We start from the raw sequence: 18315 nt of genomic DNA on the forward strand, positions 1-18315 counted from the left end.
GGCACCCATTCACTGCAGAGGATCCATTGGTGAGCAAGTGGTGTACCCTAATGCTAAATTTCTCCAAATCTGTTCTGATAAAGAAATAAACTCATCTTGAATGGCCTGATGGTGAACAAACTTTCAGCAAAAAAAAATAAAAATAAATAATAATAATTAATAGCAGTTTCACATGGAAACACGTGACGTCACAATGGTAGTAAAGTCGATTCCAACTTCTGTTTCATGCTGACTTTAAACCTGCATGCCACTGTTGTAATCGTAATTGTCTTCAGCCACCGTTAATATATAAAAAGTCATTGTCAGTTGTGCTTGTTTCAAATATAATACTAATAGGTTGACTTTATCAAGCCGTTGCATTACATGTTGAATGTGATGTGTTTTCTAATCCACTTCCAATGTAAAAGCAATGCAAAATTTTAAACAAAATGTTGTAGTTCACATACACTTTATTAGCACTTACAGTGATTTCTGTTGTTTGACAAAACTTGCAGTATTGTATTTTTGCAGTAATGTATTTTTTTTTACAAGATTTTATGACTGCACAAATATCTAAAAGCATTTATATATGATTATATAGCTATGATTTCCTTCACAAATTCATAATAGACAGATTACAAACCCAGAGGGCAGAAAGTTGGGACAGTGATTCATAATCAGACAGAGTGTTTCAAAGCCAAGTCAAGGGACAAAAACACTTGATCAAGCTTGGATAGGATGCGTATGACACTAAGAAAATGGCACACTACTTTAGACAGCCAGTTGGAGAAAGAGAGGACAGGAAACTCACTTAGAGCATGTTTGACATTTAGAAGGGCTCTTTTCTCCTGTAGTGCTGATTAGTGCTGTATAAAGCAGCTGATCTGATGTGTTGTGCTGTTTAAACCTGTACTGGATATCTTATGCAATAAATAGATTTCAGACATTTTTGTTTCTCAATCATTTGTTTAAAAAAAAAATCTAAATTAAGTTTAATTTCTAAAACAGTACTGTAGGTGTAGATACTGATTGAGCTTGTTATTATTACTGAGTGAGCTGTGAGTTACTGTTAATTTCCTCACAATATGAAACAAACTCACTGTAGCTGTAGATAAGCTCTGATATATTTGGATCTCTGAGGAAACAGTCATGCTCCTTTCATCTGCTGAGAAACTCAGGGTTGCCGAGTGGCAAATGGCTTACAGTAGGAACTAACTGGAACTAACCTCAATGCACACGACAAAACTTCACCTAAATGCTCTCTTGCATGACCCTGGTCAAGCAATGATTTAAAATCTGAATCCGTAATTAAGGTAAATGTAACTTTGATCCTGTTGTTTCTGACAAAACAGTAACAAAGCTACTTGTGCAAGCCAATAACTGATTATTTCCATGTCAGTATGGTCAGTTAATGCCAGCCTTTTTCCACCACGGAATAAAAAATTAAAAGGTAATTGCGACTTTTGATCTCACAATTACGTGTCTTTTTTTCTCAGAATCTTAAGTTATGAACTCATTGTGAGGAATTACCTTGCAATTCAAAGATGTAAACCCAGAATTGCAAGAAAAAAAGTCACAGTTACCTTTTTAATTGTTTTGTTCCATGATGAAAAAGGGCTTACATTCTGTAGAATGTAGCCAGAAAGAAGAAAAAGCATATTCCATAAGCTGTTATGTGTATGGGATTTATTATATTATAACATTGAAACAAGTATTATCATATCAGAGTACCTCGGCAAGCAGGTCTTGATTAGGTTTAGGCAAACGACAATGAACACTGGCGTATCTGTAAGCAAGTGAAATGTTGCAGTCCCGTCTGAAACTCTTGCTTGCTCTGTCTGTCTACATTTCTCTCTATTTCACCAAACATTTCCCTTTAATTCCTCTCACTTTCACATACTCTAGGCTGGCAGGTACTGCAGGATGTGCTGGGCGATCAGAGCGGGGTCATAGGTCAGGGCTCTGCGCTTACGGCTGTGTTTTTTGGGGGGCGGCAGGTCAGTGTCTATGCGCTTCATTCTCTGTAGGCCAACGTGTGGTGTTCTGTTGCTCTGCCCTGCAACCTCTTCGTCATCCACATCGCCATCGAGCCGTTTCACCCTCAGCAGTGATGCCTCGGCATGGGGGGAGGGGCCAGGGGCGGAGTCCAGGGACCGGCGGGAGCGTTTTAGGGCGGATCCTCCAGATTGCTCCATGTTGGCCACAGCGATCAGATCCCGTTTAGCACGCTGGTTTGAAGGGCCTCCCTGACTGCCACCCAATGCCAAGCTTGAGAGGATCTTCTCAACAAGGTACCTTCAATATATAAAGACAAAAAAAATAAAAAATAGTTTTATGTTTGCTTGGTATTTTATTGATATTTTGAATGAACTTTTATTGTTATATTTTCTGTTTTCTGTTAGTTACATTTGTGGTATTTTTTATATTACTATTTCTAATTGTAGATGAAAGTTTTTCATTTTTTTTTAAGTTTTAAAGTTTTTTTTATAATTTAGTTTTGTGCTTTTGTGATTTGTAGTAGTTTATTTAAATATTACTATTTATTTCAAATTTTAGTTTTGTTCATACTTTGTCTTATTTATGTTATTAATATTTTGAATTCGATTTTTTTACTATTTTGTTTAAATTTAAATTTTAGTTAAATATTTTTTACTAATTTGGATATGTTCTTTTCTCATTTTAGTTTTTTATATGACTATTTACAGTAGTTATCATTTTTTCATCTAATAATTTTTTTCTATTTTAATTAATATTCTGAATTACCATTTGAACTATACTTTCAGTTTTCAGAATAATTTCTAGTAATTTGTTATGTGCTTTTTAAATTTCTTTTAAATGTTTTTCATCTAATATTTAATATTATTATTATTTTAAATGAGTGTTTATTTCTCTTTTCATTTGAATTTTTGTTAGATATAGCTATACATAATTATGTATTATATGCTTTTGTCAGTTTTATTATCATTTTTTTATATCACTATTTATTTCTAATCTTATAGTTTGTTTTTCATCTAATATTTATATTTAGGGTTTAGTTAAGATTTATTATTATTGTATTACTTATTTACAGTTATTAATTTTAGCGTTTCAGCTTATTTCATTAAACAAAAATGTTTTAATAGTTTTAGTTAATGATAATAACCTTGACAATGAGGCATTGGTATGGTTATGAATGGCATGTTTCCATTACCTGAGCATCTCTTGGTCTTTGTCCTGCTCTCTCTCTGATATCCTGTTGGTGTTCGGAGCGAGTCCAGCCTGCATCAGTCTCTCTTGCTTGTAGCGGTTGAGCAGAGCCTGAGTAAGCTGAGGATCCAGAAGGCCCTGCCATGAGGCCTGGGGCTTGGCCATGCTCACAGCCTGCTCGGTCTCATCGTAGTCCGGAGGGTATGGGCCCTGGAAATCACCCTCCTCCTCCTCCTCTTCCTCTGCTTTGCCCTGTCCGTTATTCTGTGCCTCGTTAAGGAGACGCAGCATTGAAGCCAGATAAACTGCTTCCTGTTCCCGCCTCTGATCGTTCTCCACCAGCCGCTGGAGGGCTTGTCCAAGACCTTGAGCTCTTAAGACCTCTGGTTGGTAGTACAGATCATTGCTCCGACTCCTGAAGTCAGCAGTGGGGTAAGACATCATCTGGGCCTCGTAGGGCACTGAATCCCGCAGGTCTCTTCGCAGACGGACTCCAGCTGCCTGGATGTCAAAGCTGCGACCTCCTCCACGCATGGTAGAGAGAGGCTGACAAATACAGAGAAGAGGAGAAAGAAATCAAACTGGTTGGTGAAAAATGTCGATGTTTTCAAATTTGTGCACAGTTTGGAACAGAAAATCTTATTTATACTCATTGTTATTTATACATATTTGTATAAAATAAGTATTAATGGTCCCATTTAAAATGGTTTTATATTAGGTGTGCATATATTATGGAATGTCCCTTACAGGAAATGACCATTGTTTTTTTTTCTACTTATTAGAAATTATTTTCCGTTGACTTATTATATTGACAGGTGACGTGTCTTTGGGCATTTTTTTTTTTGGTTTTGCCTGCAGTGAAATTACGTTAATTAAAATTAGCACAGATTCTTTAGTGGTTTTTAGTCTTTTTGGCCATTTCAGCTTCACTTTTGTTGTTGTTACAAAAAAAAGTGACGATGCAGTATTAGTTTCGTTGATTTATTATTTTGACTGGTGATGTGTCTTTGTTGGGCGGACTGTAATTGATTACAATCATTTTGTTATGTTCAACTACACTTTTGTTTTTGCTATGTATTGTTCAATAATTGAAAGCAATTAAATAATGTCATCTGTTTTAGAAAGTAATGTATTTCCTACAGAGGACCAACTCTGATGAATGGCAGTAAGGGCTGGAGATTTTATGATTTGTAGATTCTGACGTACAATTTTTTGCCTTTGAGAGCACAGAAGCACTCACCTCCCACTTCAGTGACACTTTACATACTAATCATTCATGCATTGGAGAGGAAGCATTAGTAAGCATGTTTCCTCTCCTCTCATCTGTACTCCATCCTTACACCTCCTCTCCATCCCCACTGAGTCAGACATTCAATTACTACCACACTATTGAGAAGAAATGAAAGATGCTTTCTAGGGCCTGAAATCACTGTAGGGTGCATAGCAAGCACATTCTGACAGTATGACTAACCAGCTCCTCTTCAGCTTATATTAGTTCTGTCACTGGCACTGAAGATCTGTGTCCACCATGGATGTTTCGACGTGGAAAGCAGTTCGGAATGGAAATATTGATATTTTATTTGTTAACAACATACTTTTTGTACCTTAAAATCTGTAAATTTTATGAAATTAGAGAACTAAGCCAATAGTAGCGCTGGCGGTGTCATTTGATTTGGATGGAAACTTCAGATTGTGAATCATTTGAGTCAGTTCGGGAGTTCAGAGCGTGATTCATTTGAACCAGTTTGGGATTTCGGAGCAGGATCGCAAATTATTTGAGTCAGTTCGGGAGTTCGGAGCGGGTTCGCGAATCATTTGAGTCAGTTTGAGAGTTCGGAGCAGGATCGCGAATCATTTGAGTCAGTTTGAGAGTTCGGAGCAGGATCGCGAATCATTTGAATCAGTTAGGGAGTTCGGAGTATGGAGCGTGAATCATTTGAACCAGTTTGGGTGTTCGGAGCAGGATCGCAAATCATTTGAGTCAGTTCGGGAGTTCGATACGGGATCACGAATCATTTGAGTCAGTTTGGGGATCGCAAATCATTTGAATCAGTTCGGGAGTTCGGAGCGGCTTCGAGGATCATTTGAATCAGTTCGAGAGTTCGGAGCGGGTTCGCGAATCATTTGAGTCAGTTCGGGAGTTCGTAGCGGGTTAGCGAATCATTTGAGTCAGTTTGGGAGTTCGATACGGGATCACGAATCATTTGAGTCAGTTCGGGAGTTCGGAGCGTGTTCGCGAATCATTTGAGTCAGTTCGGGGTTCGCGAATCAATTGAGTCCGTTCGGGAGTTCGTAGCGGGTTCGCGAATCATTTGAGTCCGTTCGAGAGTTCATAGCGGGTTCACGAATCATTTGAGTCAGTTTGGGAGTTCGATACGGGATCACGAATCATTTGAGTCACTTCGGGAGTTCGGAGCGGGTTCACGAATTATTTGAGTCAGTTTGGGGATCGCAAATCATTTGAATCAGTTCGGGAGTTCGTAGCAGGTTCGCGAATCATTTGAGTCAGTTCGGGAGTTCAAAGCGGGTTCGCGAATCATTTGAATCAGTTGGGGAACGCGAATCATTAGAGTCAGTTTGGGAGTTCGGACCGGGATCACGAATCATTTGAGCCAGTTCGGGTGCTCGTAGCGGGTTCGCGAATCATTTGAGTCAGTTCGGGAGTTCAAAGCGGGTTCGCGAATCATTTGAGTCAGTTTGGGAGTTCGGAGCGTGAATCATTTGAGTCAGTTTTGGAGTTCGGAGCGGGATCGCGAATCATGTGGGTCAGTTCAGGAGTTCGTAGCTGGATCGCGAATCATTTCAGTCATTTTGGGAGTTCGGAGTATGGAGTGTGAATCATTTGAACCAGTTTGGGAGCTCGGAGCGGGATCGCGAATCATTTGAGTCATTTCGGGAGTTCGTAGCGAGTTCGCGAATCATTTGAGTCAGTTTGGGAGTTCGATACGGGATCACGAATCATTTGAGTCAGTTTGGAAGTTTGGAGCAGGTTCGCGAATCATTTGAGTCAGTTTGGGGTTCGCGAATCATTTGAGTCAGTTTTAATATTTAATACTAGTTCTAATTACGTTTTCCAAGCATGTTTAGGTGTGATTTATATGAACTCTTATTTTTTATTTTAATGATGTGCCTTTTAACAGTATCAAGTATATTCAAAAACTAAACAAATCGTGCCTAAAAAGTGCACGCATCAAGGCTAATGTAAAGTTACATGATGAAGTCATACTAGTGCGAGTGTGCATTTTGAGTGCGATCTTTCACTCATTATTCTGTGTATTCAAATGCATTTATGAATGCCTGTGAATGATCACAAAATTCAAGATATGGGGGATAGAAAATGTATATATTTATATGATTTTATGTAGTTAATCAATATCACACGAAGAGTGCCATTTCAGTTTTTCTCTAAAAATCAGCATGATTAAAATGTGATATTAAGTTACTACAAACAATAATTTAATTACAAATAGAAAATATACAAATATAAATATATTGCAGAATAATGTAATATATGAATGAATAATAGCCTAAAGAACCTTTGTGCCAATAGGGTTCTTTCTTGTCATTATAGAACCTTTTTAGCATAAAAGGTTCTTTCGAGTTGAGTAAAGAACCCTATGGTTCTATATAGGAACCCAATGAACCCTTTTTTGTAAGAGTGTGTTGTCATAACGTTCACCTTGGAGATTGAAAATGTTTCTTTTCTGAGATCCCAGGAGCCCAAATTCAGACCCAGAACAATAAAACCCAAAGAAGAGGTGGGAGTTCAAAGGAGGAATCTTTATATTACCAAACTGCAGGGAGAGGAAGAGTAGATATAAGTCATGATCTGCAAGATTAACCACAATCTGATGTGATCCGACCACCTCAGAGAAAACCAGTGTTGAGCTGCTGCAAGAGCTTTTGAAGCACAGCAGCTGTGGTCAAAGAGTTCTCGTGTGTTCTGATTGGTGGATGATGATGATGAGTGGATAAAGACTAGAGCAATCAAATAGTGAGAGAGTGATCTGCTCACCTGGTTATGGTCCATTACTGATAGGAGACCTGTGTTTCAGCAGTGATTTATGATCTAGAACATTGAATCTCTTTCTCTACTCATGTTAATCACTGAAAAGAGCTCAAGCCTGAGGTTATTAACAAAGTGCTGAGTCATGACAATGTCTTCACCCTCTGTGTGCAAAATAATTATTCTAAATTGCAAAGCGAGCACTGAGAAACAACTAGCAACTCAAAAACTACAATATGTGGAAGTTCTGTGTTTGTCAGAATGATAAATGAAGTTTATTTACATTTATGTGGTAATTTAGGGCTGTTATGATTAATAATAAATGAAGCAGATATAGTGACGTCTGAAACTAAAGGAGCAGGATTCCTCTGGACGCTGTGTGAGTTTGATCAATGACTCATTCTGGTGCATTATGATGTCTGTAGCACTCCAGACGTACACATTGCATGTGTGGTGATATGAATCTTGCTGTTAATATCATGAATTCATGTGGTTTCGATGTCCTCCGGTTCCTAACCATCTGCTTCACTCTGCACCAATGGAAATGTTTCTAATGTGAACAACTATCTGCAAAGTTACGTTACAGCTCCTGTAGACTCCAGCCAAAGTGCTTTGTCATTTTATCAATTTGCATATAGTTGTGTGTGTCATTATAAAATGTATTAACAGATTATCAATTCACTTCATGGGATTGGACTTAATAAAGATACTAAAAAAGATGCTTCATGCACCCACTTTTTTGCATAAAAAAAATCAATAGCAAGTGTAAAAAACATTTTACAGTAAAACCTTTTTACAGTTTGGTGTGTGTACAGATTAAGTGAATTTCCAATCAGTGTTGTTTTAGCTAAAACAATAAAAAATTGTTTTCGATAATTTAAAAAGATGAAATTAAAAAAGATATTAAATGAAAAACAAATGTCTAAAAACACTTAATCCAATCAGTGTTGTTATAACTAAAAATAACAAATTGTTTTCGGTAATTAAAAAAGCGAGGATAAAAATAAATAAATAAATAAATAAATAAATAAAAAACAAACATTTAACAAAAAAATTAAGAAGAACTCAATCCAATCAGTTTTGTTTACTTTTTAAAATCCTTACCTAAAAAAAAATCTAAATCTAAAAAGCAAAAATCTAAAATCTATTTTTAAAATGAAATAAAAAAACTTAAATATATAAACTTACTTAAAAAAAAATTAAAATTAGAAATGTTACCTTGGAAACTTACTGTAATAAATACTAATATTTATACTAATAATAATTACCAAAAACAAACGCTGAAAAAAAAACCTAAAGGTAAATAGATTAAAAAACTAAAACTAATAAAATGACAAACTTAAATTAATATGCAAGCTGAAAAATATATAAAATAGCTCAAAATATTAAATAATAGTATTGAAATAATACTAGATTAACACTGAGCCCAGTATATTCACATTTATTCAGTCATTTAATTTTTTTTTTCATGATAGCATATGAAGCTCATTTTACTAGGTTAACTGACAAACATTTTTACAGTATAGATGGATGGATGGAAGAAAACTGAGAGTGCTCTCCGAAAGCTGTTGCCATGGCAGCGTTCCTCCTCCGCTTGGAGTGAGTGGCTGTTTGTTCTGCTAATGAGATTGTGCTCCCTTTGCCATTGATTTTATCCTGTGTTGTCCTTCAGATATGGCCCTTAATCCTTTACACGTTCCCAAAATGACTGTAGCGTTTACATTCAGCTCAACATGACTGTGTTTCAGTGACTGTTGCTGTCCATGGTGCTGAAAACATGAGCTCACACTAATGACTGCTACATTTGCACTCTCATGTCTTACTCTCATGTCACTTTAATTCACAGCCCTTTATATCAGGTGTCTACAGATCTCTCCAATGCATCAGTATGGCTGAACTCCCATTTTCATGATCAAAGGATCTAGATACCAGTATATTACAGGTCCTATCACCCTAGCAAATTCATAGCAGTGCACAATTAAACATTCCAAACATCATAGCAATGCTCTGGAATCAATAATGATTCTAAACATTAATTACCTTTTTTGGTGTGCTAGTTGCAAAAAATTTATATATATATATATATATATATATATATATATATATATATATATATATATATATATAAATAAAAATAATAATAAAAAAATAAAGTGTATTATTCTTTGTTTAAAACCACATAAAATGTCTTCATCAGCAATATAACTAAATAGTAAATTCAACAAGTACACATAACACATCATCTGTTATAAGTATCATGCTGTCTACCTTGTTAAAATAACATGGAGCTCTGCGATTGAAAACTGAATGCAATGTTTAATGTGATCTTGGGTCATTTGCAAGAGCTTTTTGCTGTGCATCTATTTCTGCGCACTGTCTTTCTGAGAAATTTCCAGAATTTAATCAGGATTGTATTCAACAGTAAAGCCCTGTTGATATGTGCTCTGTTGTTGCCAGGCAATAATGATTTGTACGCCCTATTTCACGCCATCTGGCTCTACTGATCTCATTGTTCTCTGTGACATCAGTTAAGCAGAAATTTACACGCAGCCAAGCATAGCATATGAAAAGGACACAAATAGTACATTATGTACTTTCACATATTCAATATGACCCATGTGCAATGATTCACAAGTAATTGAAATGAAGTAGAAAAGAGCCTCTAACCACAATGAAATTGTCATTTAGCACCAAATGCAAACCTCTGTACAAATTGTATAGAGGTAAAAAAAAATAAGAAAACATGCAGGTTAAGATGTAACTATTGAAAAATCAAAGTGAATTACGCACTCAGTCTCAACAAACACACACGATGAGGGTTTGGTATTGTGTTTGCTTTACCTTTGCCTCTGGTGTGGGGATCTGGAACAGCGTCAGGGAGAGGAAGAGCAGAAGAGAGCTGGTCAGAAGGCCCGACATCCTGGAGGAAAGAATGAAGCTGCCTCTGCAGTGAAGAGAAACGCTGCCACCAAACACCAGCACAGAGACTGACAGATCCAAACAGAGAGAAACACAGAGAAAGAGAGAGAGAGAGAGAGTGAAGAGCAGAGGGGGAGGAGCTTCATTGTTACTCCGAACAGAGATGCATGAAAGAGAGAGAAAAAGAGACTGTTTGTGATTTTTGCATGGTACAGCTGATGAAAATGTTTTACTGCATGCATACAGTAGGGCTGGTCCAAATAAAAAAAATGTAATTCTTCGGTAGTAATCAACACCGAATATTCGAAGCTTTCGAGGGGGCTGAACATATTATTCTCTAGAATAAAAGGCTGGAATCTCTGTGTGTTTGTCTGTGTTTGCATTTTATTTATGCCAAGAACAGTTCATCCAATCGACTTCATGGGTGGTCCGTATATTGCTGCGGATCAAAAGAAGTGCAGTGTCGCATTTTGGTGCAATTTGGACACGCGACATGTTCAGAATGAATAAACTTTTAAACCACAGAACAGCGCGAGCCGGAAGCGGTGCTTCACGCGGGCAGGGCTTATATGCTCTTAAAACGTACACACTGTTCTAGTGACACGACAAATTATTATTAGGCTGCACTGTACGTTTTTTTTATCACTTCCGTATTCGCAAGTATTTTCCAAGCAAATTAAGTGCACGTTTTTATCATGTGTAAAATTACTTATTAACATGGCGGATAAAAGCAGCTTTTACACCAAAAATATACTATAGGCGTAGAAGATTTTTCAAACTTGATGTGCTGTTGTGGTAGGCCAGTTTCAAATCGCATATTTGGCACACAGCCTTTGTCTTGTCCTCACACAATTTAAAGTGCTCCCACACAGCTGAGGTCTTCGGCATTTCAGGTCTTCTCTTCCAGATGAACCGAATCATGACGTTCACTCATGGACGTTTCATATTTAAGCCCGAATGAGAACTGTTTTGCGGGGATGTCAGGTGTTCAAGAAATAAAAAAAAGAATATTAGAATATTAGATTATTTACATCTGGATCTGATAAACAACTTAGAAGATAGCACCTTTAGTTTGAACCCATCCATTGCTCATGTGACCAAAAGTATTAAAACAGATTTAAAATAAAATAAATTAAAGTTAATAAGATTTATCCCTGGTTATACAGACAAGGCTTAAGCTATTTCCAGACTAATATGCATGTATGAGCGGTCTCAACTGACAATATCTTGCTCTGACATTAGGATTGGGCCGATAGATGATGCCAGACCCCACTGCACGTCTTCCGGTTTCCAGCAGTCAGCAGAAGTGGATAAAAAGTGTTTATTACATTTGAAATCTAGATATTTATCTTACAAAAACGCATGGATTTGCTACGGGCGGATTTTATTCACCCCCCCGGAGCCACGTGAAGGATGTTTTATTACACACACTTTATTTCATGTCTTCTGAACTGTTGACAACAAACACCCGCTTACCCCATTGAAAGGCTTGGAAGAGCAAGAACAATTTTTAATATAACTTCGATTGGATTATTCTGAAAGAGGAAAGTCACCAAGGATGCTTCGAGGGTGAGTTGAAGATTTTTCATTCTTGGGTGGACTAACCCTTTAACTGTTTCTTTGTAATTTGATGCAAAGGTTACATAATACAAAGAATGGTGTTATTAATGAACATACATAAAAAAAAAAGATTTATGATGCTGATGACAGTTAAACGCGTCATCACAGTTTTGGAAAATGAGTACCAAGAGACCAAAAAATGCAGATGAGCTGAAGGCCACTGTCAAAGAAACATGGGTCCCAATCACCTCAGCAGTGCCACAAACTGATCACCTCCATGCCACGCTGAATTGAGGCAGTAATTAAAGCAAAAGGAGCCCCTACCAAGTAGTGAGTACATGTACAGTCGTGGCCAAAAGTTTTGAGAATTACATAAATATTAGTTTTCAAAAAGTTTGCTGCTAAACAAAGTCAGTATTTGCAGTGTTGGCCCTTCTTTTTCAGGACCTCTGCCTTTCGACTGGGCATGCTCTCAATCAACTTCTGGGCCAAATCCTGGCTGATAAGAACCCATTCTTTCATAATCACTTCTTGGAGTTTGTCAGGATTTGTGGGTTTTTGTTTGTCCACCAGCTCTTAAGGATTGACCACAAGTTCTCAATGGGATTAAGATCTGGGGAGTTTCCAGGCCATGGACCCAAAATTTCAACATTCTGGTCCCCGAGCCACTTAGTTATCACTTTTGCCTTATGGCACGGTGCTCCATCGTGCTGGAAAATGCATTGTTCTTCACCAAACTGTTGTTGGAAGAAGTTGCTGTTGGAGGGTGTTTTGGTACCATTCATTCATGGCTGTGTTTTTGGGCAGAATTGTGAGTGAGCCCACTCCCTTGGATGAGAAGCAACCCCACACATGAATGGTGTCAGGATGCTTTACTGTTGGCATGACACAGGACTGATGGTAGCGCTCACCTTTTCTTCTCCGGACAAGCCTTTTTCCAGATGCCCCAAACAATCGGAAAGGGGCTTCATCGGAGAATATGACTTTGCCCCAGTCCTCAGCAGTCCATTCACTATACTTTCTGCAGAAGATCAATCTGTCCCTGATGTTTTTTTTGGAGAGAAGTGGCTTCTTTGCTGCCCTTCTTGACACCAGGCCATCTTCCAAAAGTCTTGGCCTCACTGTGCGTGTAGATGCGCTCACACCTGCCTGCTGCCATTCCTGAGCAAGCTCTGCACTGGTGGCACTCCGATCCCGCAGCTGAATCCTCTTTAGGAGACGATCCTGGCGCTTGCTGGACTTTCTTGGACGCCCTGAAGCCTTCTTTACAAGAATTTTTTCTTAAAGTTCTTGATGATCCTATAAACTGTTGATTTAGGTGCAATCTTAGTAGCCACAATATCCTTGCCTGTGAAGCCATTTTTATGCAACGCAATGATGGCTGCACGCGTTTCTTTGCAGGTCACCATGGTTAACAATGGAAGAACAATGATTTCAAGCATCACCCTTCTTTTAACATGTCAAGTCTGCCATTCTAACCCAATCAGCCTGACATAATGATCTCCAGCCTTGTGCTCGTCAACATTCTCACCTGAGTTAACAAGACGATTACTGAAATGATCTCAGCAGGTCTTTTAATGACAGCAATGAAATGCAGTGGAAAGGTTTTTTTGGGATTAAGTTAATTTTCATGGCAAAGAAGGAATTTCTGCAATTCATCTGATCACTCTTCATAACATTCTGGAGTATATGCAAATTGCTATTATAAAAACTTAGGGCCATTTCATAGTCAATGCATCTGTACGCATACGCGTCCCCGAGGCTAAGCAATGTTACACTTAGGCCACCATTATGCGTCGGTGCGTAGCCAAATGTGTCGTCCTAGTTTTTGATATGCGACGCGCCGATGCACGCAATACTATGCGTTGTCGGTGGGGGCGACATTGCAAGTATTGTACATTAATTCAAGTATATTGTGTTAACAGAAGAAGAAGGTTTGAATAAGGAAAAATTATGCGAACTTATACGTATTCATCCACATTTATACGATAGTTCATCGCAATTACATTCAAAGCAATTCATCAAATTTTGGCGCCGACATCCTAAAATACTGGAAATGTCTCTCCTCGTCCAGGCTTCACATGGGAAGCACCAGAGACACAAACTCCCCATCCTGATCTCTTTTTTGATTTAAAGGGCGAACATACCACCGTCTATCTTTGCGTTGCCTTTGTTGCCGCTGATGTAAAATCAGCAACAGAATACACTCCTCTTCAGTTACCATTGTGATCTGAATATCACGCGACCCGACTCTACTAATATCACCCAACTCTACTACCCCCTGTTGCGTGAGCGGTGTATTGCATAAACGCATCGCCCGTGACGCTTGCGTCCACTGTTTAGACTATGAAAGGGAGCGCGTCGCTCGCGTTGCTTGCTCGCGTTTCTCGCGTTGACTATGTAACGGCCCTTAAGCAGCAACTTTTCCAATTTCCAATATTTATGTAATTCTCAAAACTTTGGCCACGACTGTACAGTAAATGAACATACTTTCCAGAAGTCCAACAATTCATTAAAAAATTTTTATTTTTATTTTTATTGGTCTTCTGAAGTATTCTGATTTGTTGAGATAGTGAATTGGGGGGGTTTTGTTAAATGTGAGCCTTAATCATCACAATGAAAAGAACCAAAGACTTAAACTACTGCAGTCTGTGTGCATTGAATTTATTTAATTCACCAGTTTCACAATTTGAGTTGAATTGCTGAAATAAATGAACGTTTCCACGACATTCTAATTTACTGAGATGCACCTGTAGTTTGAAAAAGAACACTTTGCAGAGTAGATGTGACAAAGCAGAAGTGACTCTCAAACACTAACTTTTATACTTTCTAAATACTGCTTTGTTATTTAATTTTTATTATTCAAGATGAGAACAAAGCACAGATCACATTAATACATGCAAGTATTCACTTTTATTTTCTTACAAAAATATATTTGATATATACCTCAGCTTCTGCCCCTTGCTGAATGTATACAATTCAAAGCTACAGCAGAAAGGGAAGCAGTTATTTTTATATAACAAGATTTATATCCAAACATACTAACAAATGAGGGATGTTACAGCATAAGCAAAATCTTGTAAAATTTATTTTTTAAAAACCCTCTACAAATGAAATTTTTATAAAATAGTGCTTGTAATATATTTCATAAATTCTAAATAAAAAAATAAAAAATGCAAAAAGTCATAGGAATGGGAAGGAATAGTTTTTTCATTCATATTTAATTTTTATACTGTTTCTTTTTTCTTCAGGCCTGTACTATTCTTTTCTGAAAGTGGTTATGTTTCCTCATAGTCATTGTTGGTAACTGCTGTGGGGTTGATGGAGTCTGTTAAAAGGTTAATAAAGAGTTCAGGGTTAGTTTATGTGTGCTGTTAAACTAATGAAGCTTATGCCTTATCCAAATCTAATCTTAAACCCAAATTCTTCCAAATAAAAGTTAACTTCACTACCAATGCATGTCGAGATTTTAAAGCAGACATACACAGAAAACTATATACTATATATATATATATATATATATATATATATATATATATATATACACACATACTTGGCACCTAATGTGTGGTTATCAGCATTAAGATCAAGGAAGAGAAACTCAGTTCATTTACTTTAATCTACAGATCTGAAAACCAAAGCCTGCATGTTAGTATTTGAGCTTCTTGAAAGGCATCTTTAGCAGCCAGAGGATGATTGATCCAGTAATCAAATGAAATACATAAAGAAGCATTTTGAAATGCTATCAGTGTGTATGCATTTTCATTCTTAGGTTTAAATCTGACTGTGGTCATCAGGCTTTTAATAATATTCTTTGCTGCTATAAATGAGTGAGTAACTAGTAAACACACACCTTTAGTTTTGCTCCTTATGTGGGTCACAATCACTGCTGCAGTCATGATGAACAGACCAACAGCAATGAAAGAGGAAAAGCAGATGTAGGATAAAGATAGTCCTTCCTCGTGATGATCAAAGACTGCAAGGAAGTGCAATGACAGTCAAAATATGCTTTGGCTTGCATGCACTGAAACAGTCTCATATAGACACTCCAGTGATCAGCTATATCTTATTCATGTTAATTTTAAATGGCTAATTATGCATGCGAAACATCAGATGAGGGTGAAAGAGAGTTGGGGGAGAGATAGACAAAAAAAAAAATTAAATAGGAAAAAGCAAACATTTAGCAATATTGTATGATCATGGGAGGGATGCATCATTAAACATAGTTGCAGAGATGTATTTGTTTACCTGATCTACTGTAATTGTAGGTCTGGCTGCGCAGGCTCGTGACATCTAAACCAGAATTAAACTCATTCACACAGGTGAATGAAGCAGGTGGATTCACTGTGACCAGAAACACACATATTTCTGAAGAATCTACAGAAGAGCATTTCAGTAGTTCCATGGTGTAGTTCAGTTCACTCTCCACAGACAACTCATATGACGGAATTCTGAATCTCCATTCAAACATTTGGGTAAACTCGCACAGTACGACCACATTCTCTCCGTCCTCCATCTGTCGGTACACTGTGATGTTGGGCTCTGGAACATCTGGACCTGGAACACATCAACATGCTGGTGAATGGAAGGGAGCCAAATGATGCAAAATAGTTGTTTTGAGGAATGTAATTAATGTTGCTTTTAAATTAATCAGAGTGTTTTGGTTCACTAAAAGACATCAACAATAATTAAAACAACTAGCAAGAATCACTTAACCTAAACATGATAAACATGCATTGTATTTCAAGGAACTTTAATGCAGTTTAAAAAAATTGGTTCATACTTTCATACTCCTCAGTGTAGTCATCAGTGATTAGAAATGTCTGTCAGACAAAGGCACATAAAAATATTAGACATGTAATATTACTTGTTCTATTCTAGGGCTGAGAAAAGACATACATCCCCTCCATAGTCTTGAAGTATATAATCAGTAAAATATTCTGATTCCTGACATTTCTCTGGATAAACAGATGTTAATAGTTTATTATTACACATTGTGGAGTAAAATATAAAACATGGGAGAAAATATACTTACGTGAGTATAAGTACTTACGTGAAGCTAACATTAGAACCAGCAAAGGGACATGTGAAAGGAGCTTCATTGTGCATCAAACGATGGTCTTTACTAACACAGTGTGCACTAGCTCAGTTTCACTTCCTTTATATTTCCTGTGTTAAAGTGCAGTCCTTGTCATTTGTATAATGAGGAAACGTCCTAAAGTGAACATGGATGCAAAAACTAGATTTTTACATTTTATGAAGCAGTGTATGGTGCTTACCTTTGGACTCTAAGAAGCAGTGAATAACTAAAATAAGAAATGAAACACAAATAAGTGACAATAAACCAACAGGTGTTCCCAATCAGAAGAGTGACTGCTACAGTGGTTTACCAGACGTCCTGTTATGCAGACTGTAATACTGTGAATTACTTGTGAATTATTGTGATATTTTAATCAGATGTTTGGACTCTCGCCCATTCACTGCAGAGGATCCGCTGGTAAGCAAATGATGTAAGGGCATGTTCACAGCTGGCATTTTATTTGACAAGAAAAAGTTGACAAAGGCTTTTTTAGTGCAAAAACAAAAACAAAAGCTGGCAGCTGAGGACTTTTATTGCTATAACATCAGCTGCAACAGTAGCCTAGTGCTGTGTGGTGCAGAAATGTCGAGAAAGAGGAAGTTGGCTCTTGCATTTTCTTTTAAAGGGGTCATATGATGCGATTTCAGTTTTTTCCTTTCTCTATGGAGTGTTACAAGATCTTGGTGCATAAAGAAAATATGTAAAGTTGCAAAGACTAAAGTTTCAAATTCAAAGAGATATTCTTTATAAAAGTTAAGACTCTACCATGCCCCCCTAAAACAGCACATTCTAACACGCCCCCACATGTCTACGTCACAATGTGGGAAGGTTTGCATAATGCCGCCCAAATGTTTATGCAAAGAAAGAAGGCGTAACTTTTATTCTCGCTGTAGTGTTGTTTTTGCTGTGCCGACATGTTGTGGAGATGCTGTGTGTTTTATTGCGAAAGTGAAACTACTTTGTTTGGCCTTCCAAAAGAGGACGATATTCACTTCGTCATGCCTAGAGCTCATCCGTGCTGGTCGCTGAGGAAATACATCAACTTTGCGCTGTGGATCACTGGATCGGCTGTCCACGTGGATGAATTGGAGCCCAACCCGGGGTCGTCACATGTGGTTGCCGCAAGCTCCTTTCGTCAAATCAGCTGGCCGCACCATTTTCAAGCTGACCTCCACTCAGTCTAGCCCGCAGTGTGTGACACTGTGTTTCTGTCATGTCCGCTGTCTGATCACCCCGTTCTTCGGTGTGTGCGTGTGTTTCTGTATATGTCTGCAGCTCGTGTGCACATGGTGTTTGGTTTTGGTTTTGATCGCTCGTCTTGCACCTATCTGTGGCGTTCATCCCTCCCCCTCATCACTACTGTTTCCGCTTCTAATTGTTTGACTCCGCTCACCTGAATTCAATGTCTGTTCATCTCTTGCTCTATTTATTCTCGTCTGTCGCGCCTATCGGTGCCAGATCGTTGTTCGTCAATAGTCCCGGTGTAGTCTTTCTGTCTGATCCTGTCAAGCCTTGTTCTGTCGTGCCATTGTTTGCTGCTACTGGTTTTGTTTTGTTTTTCTATTTTTCCCCTCCCTCATTTCCT

The 18315-nt window shown here is 37.8% G+C and overlaps 1 protein-coding gene across 1 annotated transcript; it reads right to left on the reverse strand.

The window, feature by feature from the left end:
• Positions 1–441: 441 nt before the first annotated feature.
• On the reverse strand, positions 442–10183 carry pcsk1nl (proprotein convertase subtilisin/kexin type 1 inhibitor, like). Its single transcript, XM_059523306.1, has 3 exons — positions 10013–10183; positions 3170–3711; positions 442–2274 (listed from the first exon to the last, which is right to left on the reverse strand). The coding sequence occupies exons 1-3, from the start codon at positions 10088–10090 to the stop codon at positions 1881–1883; spliced, it is 1014 nt and encodes a 337-aa protein (XP_059379289.1). The 5' UTR covers positions 10091–10183; the 3' UTR covers positions 442–1880.
• Positions 10184–18315: the final 8132 nt, after the last annotated feature.

Source organism: Carassius carassius, chromosome 34 (genome assembly GCF_963082965.1).
Source record: "Carassius carassius chromosome 34, fCarCar2.1, whole genome shotgun sequence".
Classification (NCBI taxonomy): Eukaryota; Metazoa; Chordata; class Actinopteri; order Cypriniformes; family Cyprinidae; genus Carassius; species Carassius carassius.

What these genes read in the sequence shown, in the direction of transcription:
- pcsk1nl (XM_059523306.1), bottom strand. Translation starts at nt 10,090, where the DNA reads ATGTCGGGCCTTCTGACCAGCTCTCTTCTGCTCTTCCTCTCCCTGACG. An exon ending in TCCCCACACCAGAGGCAAAG is followed by an intron (nt 3,712 to 10,012) that starts GTAAAGCAAACA and finishes TGTATTTGTCAG; the next exon opens with CCTCTCTCTACCATGCGTGG. An exon ending in AAAGACCAAGAGATGCTCAG is followed by an intron (nt 2,275 to 3,169) that starts GTAATGGAAACA and finishes TATATATTGAAG; the next exon opens with GTACCTTGTTGAGAAGATCC.